The sequence below is a fragment of the Tachysurus vachellii genome, chromosome 22 (assembly GCF_030014155.1).
Source record: "Tachysurus vachellii isolate PV-2020 chromosome 22, HZAU_Pvac_v1, whole genome shotgun sequence".
Taxonomy (NCBI): Eukaryota; Metazoa; Chordata; class Actinopteri; order Siluriformes; family Bagridae; genus Tachysurus; species Tachysurus vachellii.
The window spans coordinates 15,184,974-15,197,558 of NC_083481.1; the positions used below are offsets into that span (position 1 = coordinate 15,184,974).

Sequence of the window (12,585 nt, forward strand, 5' to 3'; positions counted from 1 at the left end):
TCTACAGAGAGCGAGGAAATAAAGCAGCAAAACAACGAAGCAACCGGTCTCTTTAACCCTCTCAGTACATCTACAGCTTAAACCATCTGCCACCCTTGTGACAGAGAGACAGAAAAAGAGAGAGAAAGGGCGGAGCGAAGGGCACCAAGTGGTAGACGAGTTGTCACGCTGAGTAATTAGTCTCCGCTGGGCGAGAAAGTAGCTGGATGTTGTGACACACACTAGATTATCCACAAGTCCACTGAGAACACCTGCCACCAGCCTGTAGGTCCATACAGGTACAAATCAGACACCTACACACACTCTTTCTCTTTCCTTGATTGGCAGTCAGCCAACACACCTGCAAACAGAGCACAGAAGAAGAAAACAGAAGGAAGAAGAAGAGGGAAAATAAATAAATAAATAAATAAATAAATAAATAAAATAAAGCAGTATAAAAGCAAAACCACACTAATTCATCATTTCTTTTCCCTCGACTAGTTTCCTAAGTAGTCTTTATTTTGTTCTTTATCTTCCTTGATACAAACTTTGCAATCACTGCTAATGTTTCCTGTGTCCTTGGCCATCAGTGATCTATCAAGAAAATGGATATTTATTGCGAAAAAAAAAGAAAGTCCAGTTCTTGTCGCCTGACTCTCTTTGTTCTGTCACAACAGACTCCATTTCAAAGGCAATGTGACAGACGATCCCTATTTATTTGCAAGGACACTTACTGCGTGTGCCAATCTTTTTTCTTTTTACCCGCATTGTCTTTTAATTACCGCCGAATGTCTAATGACATCCACGGCAGTGAATGAGAAGGATGCCCAAAGCAGGTTGTGCTTTTTGAAGCAGAGGAAGCCTTGTCTGTCGCTGTGCATAATCCAGTCTGTTTGATAGGTGGCTTTATGGAGAACAGGAAATGACAGCTTGTGACTGAGCCTGAGATGCAAATCAGACTCAGGAGGTAGGAAAGTGAAGTTGGTTGGAGACTAAGAAGGATGAAGGAAAATGAAGGTCAGGTCTTTGACGAAGGTTAAAGCTCTCGCCTTTGCCTCAGTGCGCCTTGAGGTTCACCACAGCAATGAAAATTAAAAGGTAAGACATTAGTAGCATAGCTGTGCTGATTGTAACAATCTGTACAAAAGCAGACTGATGCCACAAAGATGTACAACCTTTGTTGACATAAGGTTGTTATTACACTCCTATGCAGTGTCTTTTGTATTTAATACTTGGTAGTTGACACTGACATCAAATTTTTGTATGTCTTGATGGTGCATAAAAGTGTTATAACCTTGCTTGTCTCTTTTTTATAAGATACATGACATTAGGTGTAATGACAAATGGCATAAGCCTGCATAGACAGTAATTAAAGACTTATCCAAAGTGTAAGAATAAAGACTAGTCGATCTGATGTAACTCATAAAGTATAGTGATGTATAATTTGTACTGTTGACATCAGAGGTTGTCAAGGTGCTCCTATGCAGTGTCTCCTGAATATCTTAACTACAGTACGTTTCACAGGGCTACATGACGCCTACAAATCGGTCTACTGACATAAGTCTACATACAGTATACAGAAATTTACCCTAAGTGTCAAGTGACATATTTTGTTGACAGTAGATAATTATGACACTTTTATGCAGTGTATCCTGTATGGCATCTTTCATAGTGCTGCATGACTCCTAATCTAATCTTAATAACAACTGATATAAACCTACATAAGAAAGAGAAACCATTTATGAACTGAAATTAAAAGACCAACTGAACCAAAGGGCATTGTTGTTGACAAAAAAGGTGTTATAAGACTTAGGTAGTAACATGGACATTCGCTCAGTGTATGTAAGTTATTACATGACTATGACACGGTAATAACAGTAACGTGCTTAATAGGATTACACGACACCTTCGTAAGCACTTAATAAGAACATATGCTACGTCTGTTGATTTTGGTGGTTTTATGACCCCTAGTTATGACAGGTAATGACAGAGAAACGTTACTGTTTTCACAAAGTTATGACAGAATAGTAAAGGGCTTGTGTTAATGTCATGTAGCTGTGTTAACACTCACCCTAAATAGAAATTCACTGTGAATAAGTGAAAATACTGTGCTTTAATAATCAGGAAGAGATATTTGTGCAAATGAAATCGGCATTCTTTTTAGATTTACGAGTGAATTTTTTTTTTACTGCTGCCGGACAGCTCATTTTCCTCACAAAAACAGGGTGCTGAAATTGTCATTAAAATGTGTGCTTTTCTGGAACCCCTCATGAATTAGCGCACTTATACTCTGACAAGGCGGCAAAACATCTCTCTAATTCGGTGCATTGATTTGCATGTGTGAGAATGTTATTAAACTTGATGGCGCTTCAAACTCGGATGGAGTCTCGTGTTTAATTCCGACTCCAACACGCGGACTGGCTTTTTAGCATGCGGTGAGACATCGGCATGCTTTCGCTATCACATATTTGTATGGAGGCACGCAACACATTACAATGTATTAATAGAAAATGATAGACATGAGGATATTTAATGGACCTGTGAGGTGGCTGGATATGGTCTAGCTTTAGAAGATTAAGAAGATCCAGCTTTAGAAGATTACCTCCAGCTGCTTATCTCCATTCATATAGGCTTAAGCAATTAGAGAATATTGTTTGATTGGGTGTCGCTATAGTAACAGCTCGCTCAGAGGGACTGTTGTTATTTAATAGAGGAATATACAAAGGTCATGATAACTTGGTGAACATTAATGGAAGGAGTCTCCAGTGTGAGCGAATTGTATTCACCAGGAGGTGTTTTTTCGTCATAATGCATAATTAATATCAGATTCTTAATAAGTGTTTATTCAGATGCAAATGATGTAAATAAAATAATAATAATAATATCAATATCAATAATAATAATAATAATAATAATAATTATTATTATTATTATTATTATTATTATTATTATTATTATTATTGTTATTATTGTTATAACAATAGTAACAATAATAATAATAATAACAATAATAACAACAACAACAACAATAATAATAATAATAATAATAATAATAATAATAATAATAATAATGGGGGGGCACGGTGGCTTAGTGGTTAGCACGTTCGCCTCACACCTCCAGGGTCGGGGTTCAATTCCCGCCTTCACCTTGTGTGCCTCGGGGGTTTCCTCCGGGTACTCCGGTTTCCTCCCCTGGTCCAAAGACATGCATGGTAGGTTGATTGGCATCTCTGGAAAAATTGTCCCTAGTGTGTGATTGCGTGAGTGAATGAGAGTGTGTGTGTGTGCCCTGTGATGGGTTGGCACTCCGTCCAGGGTGTATGCTGCCTTGATGCCCACTGACGCCTGAGATAGGCACAGGCTCCCCGTGACCCGAGGTAGTTCGGATAAGCGGTAGAAGATGAATGAATGAATGAATGAATAATAATAATAATAAATTGGTTCATAAAAAAATTGTTCAATCAAGTACAGTAAAACCCAGGAAACAGTCCAAAATTGACAAGACCTCAAAAACCAGAAAATAGAGCACCACGAAACAAAGGCCCGGGTGCCGGCGCACTGTCCCAGATCTTCCAAATGTCTTACATAACCACAATGGAGATAATACCGGCCTGTGAGTGCATTTCAAATGGGCCGTGGCGCTTTAATCATTCAGTTAATGGAGCAGGAAGGTTTAATCATGAGGGCTTTCTGCCTTTCATCAGAAGGAGAATGTGGAAACAGGCATGAATTAGTGAAGTGGTCCGAGGCTTTTCACATTCTGTTTGATGGCATTTAATTTAACTAAAAAGTTCAACGTTCTATCTCTTTTTCAAGACCTACCGTCGTTTTCCTTACTTATACGGCTTCTCGGTCCGTTCTTATTTGCAGAATGATCCCTAATGATATGAAAGCACAGAATCATACTTAACAGTTTGGAAGCATTACTTAATTCCAAGGCGAGGAATTATCATAAATTCTTTTCAAGCTCGTGCTATTCTTGGTGAATCAAGACCTCGGTGTCCTTTGCTAGTGTTTATCTCAGTGTAATGAAGGGGAAATAATGGAAGAAGATTAAAAGGAAAAACAATCATGAAATCTTAATGAAATGTCCACGGCTAAGTGCTATATTTATACGCAGTGGCACTTTTAAAGGAGCGATATCTCCTTTAAGACGTGCGGAGACTGTTTTAAATATGGAGTTACTTTTTTCACCTCATTTGTCAGTCTAAAAACAAAGAAAGAAAAAAAAGAATGGAAAAATAAAAAAGTGAAGGATTCATTATTCATTTAGCCATTTAATTTTAATTAAACCAAATAACAGATTTTGTGTGCTAGTTACATGGTTAATAATAATAATAATAATAATAATAATAATCTCATTATATATTCACCCAGTGGTTACTACTAAGCCTCCAGTCCTTCCTAAATCCTCCCCTCTTAATATAAATCTTTTTCAATATGCAAAGATCTAAGCATAACCATGACCAGAACAGACCGAATCTGTTCTCTTCTGTTATATCAGAGCCAGTTAGCACAGGGCAGAATGGGATCATAAAGGCTGCTCACCCCATGGGTCACTGGTTAATACCGGCGTGTCCTATCAGACTCGGCAGGGGTCGTGACCCCCCACTGGGCTTTGACACTTTGAAAGAAGATGGGGTTATATTGGGTTAATGAAGTCCAATTTCTCTTAGTGTTCTCGTTGAGTGTTATTACCACGGGTCTCTGATCTGTTTTTGGAGGAATCACCTCAATGCGCTAGTACGGTATATTGTAGGGTAATGAGCAGGAAGGAGAATGTTTTTTTTAACGTGATGAAAATGGCAGTAAAGTTAATACAAGAAGCTGTTCAGGGTCAGATGTCTAGGTATATGATTATGAGATCAATGAGGGACTTCGCTAAACCTGACACAATAGCAATTACTATTCGTTTTTGTTTTGGATTTTAAACACCATAGCTACTCTTTTTCAACTCGTAAATGATCCTGTGTTCATTTTTGGCCTGTTCTTGGTTCCCGATTCCGCATCTTGGATCATTTTGACATGCTTTTCAGTTCACCATGGATATAAACAGCAATCAGTTGAGTTCCTGTCTGCCGATTCTTCTTGACTTTTCATCAAGGTACTGCAGAACTTTGGCTCACAAATGTTGTCGTTTTTTTTCCATCTAAATTTTTAGAAACCTCAAACAGATTCGGATGAACTTGGTGGACCAATCAGATTGAGATTGAGTGCGTCGCTCAGGGTTTGTGTTCAGTTCAGATCCAGAGAACTATTAAAAAAATATAATAAAGTTTTAATATTCATGATGTGACAAGGTATCACAGTCATCTGACAGGCAGGACCGGTGAGAGCGCCGCATCTTCTTTCAGCCTCCTGTTGAACCGGAATCGTGATGCCTCTCGGGCCTCATCAGGTATTCACAGAAACACGTGCTTGCTTTGACAAGATATCATCGGAGGCACTTCTTTTTGACAGTCGGGGGAATATTATTTTTGCCGAGTAATTACTGTACCAGCTGCTGAAATGTATTTACATGCCATCAAGATGGCCTCTGTCTTAGCGGGAGACAGGAGATAACGGGTGGCAGCAATCTGTTCGGGAAGTCCCCTTCCTCGCTACGAGTTTGGACTTACACACACACACACACACACACACACACACTATCTCTCTCTTTCTCTCCCTCTCTCTTTAACACACACACACAGAGCAATGTCAGTGTGCAGTGACCGTTTAAGCAAAGAGGAGGCAGCTAGGGACTTGACTATGGCACCTGATGTCACTGCATAGAGAGAGGAACTATTAGCAAAGCAAGCTGTCAGCCATCTGTATGACATCACAACCTTTCCTTTTACACAGCGACTTCCTTCTTGACACACTCTATCATTACATGTGGTTCTGCATGACATACGCGCGACTCAACCGTAAGACGGTATTTAGACGGTATATTCGAGCCGCCCACATTGATGTGTATAAAATCGTGGTGTCTGTGGAGGTAACGTGATCGTGCAGCTCACTATATTTGTTACTATCTGTTAAGACGGTCATTTTTTTTTCTATTACAGTATCTGAGCAAGTAAAATAGATTTCCTTATAAACCATCAATTAATATGCTAATATGTGTTAATATTCATTCATTCATTCATTCATTCAGTCATTCATTCATTTTCTTCCGCTTATCTGTGTTCGCCTCACACCTCCAGGGTTGGGGGTTCGATTCCCGCCTCGTGTGTGTGGAGTTTGCATATTCTCCCCGTGCCTCGGGGGTTTCCTCCAGGTACTCCGGTTTCCTCCCCCAGTCCAAAGACATGCATGGTAGGTTGATTGGCATCTCTGGAAAAATTGTCCGTAGTGTGTGATTGCGTGAGTGAAGGAGAGTGTGTGTGTGTGCCCTGCGATGGGTTGGCACTCCGTCCAGGGTATATCCTGCCTTGATGCCCGATGACGCCTGAGGTAGGCACAGGCTCCCCGTGACCCGGAGGTAGTTCGGATAAGCGGTAGAAAATGAATGAATGAATAAATTTAACTTGTATGAAAGTCTACATGCATGAAGTTTACTCAGGAAAGGCTTCATGATAGAGGACTATTGTGCGTTGGCACTGAAACCGTCACGTGAATGGAGTTAATGCGGATACACAACGATGACAGGGATTAATCCAGACACAAGAACAAGATCAAGAACGACTAAGCACTAAACATTACTGATCAGGAAGCACAACAAGGACAACCAATAACAGGACAAGGGTGGAGATGAGATGTGAATCAAAACATAAACGCACGACAATGCAGAGGCGCACGCTGTAGCACTGCAGGCTCTTTACACATGCTGAGTTCTTCTGTACGCTACACTCAACATGGGAGATAAATCCCTAACAATAACATGGCAAGTGATTGATTGATTGATTGTTTTTTTTTTTGTTTGTTTTTCCTATTTATTGACTTGGAACATGGAATGTTAGCTCCAGATATCTCTTAGAATCTATAAACTGCCATTCCTTAGCCAACCACTCTCTTTTTTCTTCCATGAGTTTGAAAATGAAGCTATATATATATATATATATATATATATATATATATATATATATATATATATATATATATATATATATACATACACTCCCAAGAGTTTTACAGTGGCAATGGTGTCTTAAGCAGTTAAGGCTCTGAGTTGTTGATCAGAGGATTTCGGTTAAAGCCCCAGCACTGCCAAGCTGCCACTGTTGGGCTCTTGAGCAAGGCCCTTAACCCTCACTGCTCCAGGGGCACTGTATAAGATAAGATAAGATAAGATATACCTTTATTCATCCCACGGTGGAGAAATGTCTGTTACAGCAGCAAAGAAAAAAAAAAGTGCAAAATATAAAGTAGAAACATATAATACAAATATATTCAGTACAGAGTATAAATACAAAAGAAAAGAAGCAAACAATACGGTAGATACACTTCCAAGCAAATTACACTATGTAATATTGCACAGTTTTAAAAAAATGGTGTTATTGCACAGTGACACAAAATTGCACAAAAATTTAAGTTATTGTTATTGCACAGTTAAGGAAACAGTAATAACACTGTGCATTATGGTGACTGGTTCACTGGGAGCAGCTCGGATTATACAGTCTAATAGCAGCAGCAGGTAGAAAAGACCTTACAAACGCTTTTAACACTGAAGGATCTGCTCAAAGATGTAACTGTTTTGTACAGGGGGTGAGAGTCAATCAATCTTCATCAATGATGATAGCTTAGCTACCATCCTCCTTTCTCTCACCTCCTGTAGAGTGTCCATGGGAATCCCCAGGACTGAGCTGGCCTTCCTTATCAACTTGTCCAGTCTATTTCTGTCTGCAGACCTATGACATATGACATATGGCCTCCTCTGGTGCAGAAGCATCTCTGAACACCCAGGTACACCCAGGTCATCTGAACACCCAGGTACTTATAAGAGTCCACTTTCTCAATATCCTTTCCCTAAATGTTCACTGGAGATAGTGAAGTGTGTTTGTGCCTGCAGAAATCCACCACCACCAGTTCTTTAGTCTTCCGCTCCCCATTTATCTGGAGGCAGCTCCGTTGGCACCAGTTAACAAAGTTCTGGATCAGTCATCAGAAAACCTCCGCTGGTGACAAGTTGCTGAGCTAAACCTGAAGTCTGCAGTGTAGATGGTGAAGAGCAATAGAACCAGGGCCAGTGTTACAGACATCCTCACATTCTGTGGTCGGGTTGTGAGGTAATCCAGTATCCAGGTAGAAAGATGAAAGTCCACTTCTACAGTATGTACTCCAGCTATGTAAGCACCAGCCTCTCCAACATCTTCCTCAGATGTGAGATCAGTGGTACTGGGTTTGGGTTACTGTAGTGTGCAGGGCAGAAGAAGTAAGTCAGTGTTAAGTGTTTGCAGGCTAAAATGCATGCTGTGAATTAGAGTCTGTGGATTCTGAGCCGTGTTTTGACAATAACAATAAATAATAAAGTGTTGATACAGCGCGGATATAAATTATCTCTTTTTTAGAGGATTTAAATCCAACCCAAATAACAATCCATTAATTTTGTGCATCGACAATTAATTTTTATTTGAAGATTTTATACACCAGATATTTTTTTTTTTTCAAAACCAGACTGGAAATCCTCCAGAATTTAATTAAGAAACCAAACGCTACGATAACAAATGTACATGTTTTCACTGAAAAGGCAATATTGACTCTCATTTTCATTAAATGTCAAAGTATTTCAGAGCGTCTCGTTTTTTCCCGGCAAATTGCTTCTGTTTTAAAATGAATCGGATCAGATGAATAGGCTTTATTAAGGTCTGGTAAATAAAAGGGACAAAAATAGACGAAGAATATGTGACATGTAAGAGAAAGCTCATTACTGAGCAATTTGTCCAGCGTTAACTGCTAGTTTTATGTATATATCATTAAAACTCTCTGGTGTTTATCATTTAAATAATGGAAATAATTATAGCAAGCCTTCATTTATAGCAGGGCGTCTCATTTACTCGAGCAATTTGCAACAAATATGTCAACGCTGATTTCAGAAGCATGATGGCTGAGGCTTTAAAGGGATGTGGTTAGCGTTGTCAGAAGCATTGATTTTCTACTTTGTTGTAAAAGAGGTCTAAATTTAATACTGTTATTATGACAGCCCCTTTGTGAGGCATTGCGAGCTGACGTAAGGCGTTATTTTTGCTCCATTGGACTTTCAGATGTATTTTCCAGGAACTTGCCCTTCCCCAAGTCCCGCTCACAGCAAAATATGACACCGATAAGCGTCCGTGCCATCATCTAGACTCGGGCGACTTTTTTTTTTTTTTTTTTTCAGTTTACTGGCATGAAGAATAAATCAGTAAGTATAATCCCATCCCAAATGCTCTTCAACAGCAATGTCATTTTCCGATCAGTGCGAAGCATCGTATGGGGTGACATCTGGATGCTGTGTGATAGTCAGGGTGGAAACAGTGTGGCTAAACACATGCTGTGTGTGTTTCAGGCTCTGAGATGTGAACAAACTAAGAGTGAGGGAATACAAATCTGTCAAACTCTCAATGCACCACATTGTATTTCATGTATTTGTATATATTGAACTATGAACAAGTTTATAACATGTTATAACACGATAATTAAAGCAAATCGTCAGACCAGCAAAACCCCACAGAACTGAAAACAATACGTCATCTACAAAATCTTCCAATAATGCAGCTCAGCCACTGTAACTACCACATACACACTAACTCCACCTCCATTTCTTCCTTTTCTAGGGTGCCAATACTTTTTTAAAAAATATAATAGATAATCTTATTGAGTTAATTCATGGCTTTGTTCTATTTGAGTCCATACTTTTAAGTCCATTACGTTTTAGTCAGAGAGGAAGAAAAGATAAAGCCCTCAGGATCTGGATTGCAAGTGTAAATACAAGCATTGATCATTGAGCAAACTTCATTATTAAGTAATGCCACTCAGTCCAGATCATTCAGTGGGACTTTAGGGCAGAGATGGGGAACTCGAGTCATATGACTTGACTCGAGTCAGACTTAAGTCGCGAATTTGAGACTTGAGACTTGCTTGACAAATATTAAAAAAGACTCGACTTGACTTTGACTTGACATTCATGACTTGAGACTTACTTGTGACTTGCACATGTGTGACTAAAGCCCTATTCGGACGGGATTAGTTTTACGTGGGGACGTGGAGTAATGCAATTTTACCTCAGGACATCTGTAATATGACATTGATATGACATAATATGATATAATACGGACATTGTCCGTAATGATTACCGAGATGGCACATTCAGACGGGACTAAAATCACAGAGAAGCTCTGGTAATAATTACTTTACCCCCACGTCCCCACGTAAAACTAATCCCGTCCGAATAGGGCTAATGTCAGTAAAGATTACGGCGACTTTTACCTTCTGTAAAAAGGTCCGGAAAAATTACCTCAGGTAATACTAATCCCGTCCGAATAGACCCGCTGTAAATATGTACGGTAAAATTCCGTCATTTCCTGTTTAAAAGTAGTTTTTGCCGCGTTTTGCAAGCATGGAGGCGCCATGTTGTCTGTTTGCGCACGTGATAACAGGAATCAACGTCATACGCACATGACGACAAGGAGGTTACTGTGGTGCGTAAAGCGAGTTACCCCTCCCACTTCTGCTAGTTTTACTGAGATGTCTTGTCCCGTGCGAATTGCCCAATTTATATTACAGACGTCCTGAGGTAAAATTGCATTACTCCACGTCCCCACGTAAAACTATTCTCGTCCGAATAGGGCTTTACTCCCACCTCTGCTTTAGGGTGATGGATAAGCTTTGTTTTTATTTTCTGATCTGATTTATTTTCCCCGCCCACATCCCGTCATCTCACTCCTATTTCTCTCAAGATGAACAAAGAACAATTTAAGCACATTTCTGTGACATAAGCTCTAGCGAAGTAAATATGACTAGGGAGACATTAGACTAAGTGAATTTAACATTTAATACAAAATAATAACTTTATTTATTTAAAATCACCCTATTCAAAAGTTTACACCCCCCCTCACCACCCAAAAAAAGTGAATATTTTGAATTGTAGTTAAAGATCTAGACACTGGAAAAGTTTACTTGCTCAATTAATTGCAAATATAGAAATATGGAAAACCATAAAATCCTGTAGATTCTCACATATGTTTTGTTTATATGGTGATCTGCTTTATCTGCTTTATAAGCATATTATTTTATGGATACGTACTTCATGTACAACTATTCCATATATCTGCAAATAAAAAGAGATTTCCTTGATTTCTATTGCGGTACATGGGAAACAAATCTTTTAAACCCTGGAGGTATGTTTTATGCTCTTCTACAATAAAATAATATAAGAAATGTTTGAATACATAAATAAAGCACTCATAGAGCACTAAATAAAGCACTCATATATAAATATACATATAGAAAGAGTAGATTCATGGTATGGATTTATTCTGGAAATATCTATGTAGCCTACGGAAGCAACATAAATGATAAGCTGCCTTCAAGGTCTTAGGCATTTTCTTCGACTAGCATTCAGGAGGGACCCACAACCACATACAGATTAATAATAACAGCACATACTTGTTAATGTTTTCTCTAGCATTCTGCCCTATTTAATGTTCCACCACATTCTGGTATTTGCATATATGTCTGGAGGCCAGTAATGGAAATTTCTCTTCTGCTAGTACATTGCATTTATATTTATTTATTTAACACTCTTTTTTATTTGATTTGTCTTTAGCTGCAGAAACATGACCGTGAAAGCGAAGACGTTGCGTCCAAATGGAGATCGGAGGAAGAGATGGAGAAAGAAGCAACGGAGCTGAGAGGTCTCTTCAGTTAGTTTATTTTGGTTAAAAAAAGAGAAAAAAAACAAGAAAGAAAAAGTGTATTATAAAAGTGTAATATAAACACTGTCTAATTGGTATCACTTAGAAATGCTGTTAAACATTCTCGATAAAAGTGTTTCCGTACTATACGGATGCAACGAAAAATGGCTCATTGTTTAGTTTTTTCGATTGTTTGGCGTTAATTAACGATGGATCTTTGGCTGAAAACAAAAGTACCTGATTAGCTGTGTGTATTTTCCTGCAGGAGAAAAGAAACAAAACTGTATTCATGTGGCAAAGCACATAGCAATATTCCTAAAAGAGAGCAAAAGAAAGAGTTGTAATTTTTCTTTTTTACATTTGTCCATTATGGTTGGTTTAATATGGTTAAGTGTACGGTGACGTAACGACTAACAGGAGGTGTGAGGGAGGGATATCTGTTAACGTCAACATCAATGACAAAATGAGACTTTGAGTAATCGCCTAGCAAAAAAAAAAAGAAAAAAGGTAGTTAAATAGCATATAAAGAATAGCAAAGGCTGCATTTAGTTCTTTTGGAAAAAATAGAAAAAAATTAAGCCTACCAAGCCTTAAGTAACTGATATGCAAAGCAGTCAGGGAAAGAAATTTGGATGGAAAAAAGACAAATGATCAAAATTAAAACATTTGACATTGTTTAAAAAAAAGATGGCTAAAACCTTACTTGCTAAAAGAGTATCAGAATTTGACCAAGTTGTCGGATATCTCTGTATCTAAAATGCAGTCGTAATCCTAACTTTGGATGCAAATGCAT

General features: G+C 38.6%; 1 protein-coding gene across 4 annotated transcripts in view; it reads left to right on the top strand.

The window, feature by feature from the left end:
* Positions 1 to 11,957, top strand: part of fhit (fragile histidine triad diadenosine triphosphatase) — a 251,569-nt gene extending 239,612 nt beyond the window's left edge. For all 4 annotated transcript variants that reach the window (XM_060858129.1, XM_060858131.1, XM_060858132.1 and 1 more), the window contains one exon: positions 11,705 to 11,957. In XM_060858129.1, coding sequence (XP_060714112.1) covers positions 11,705 to 11,806 — 102 coding nt within the window. In that variant the 3' untranslated portion in view covers positions 11,807 to 11,957. The remainder of the gene's footprint in view (positions 1 to 11,704) is intronic.
* The last annotated feature ends 628 nt before the right edge of the window (positions 11,958 to 12,585 follow it).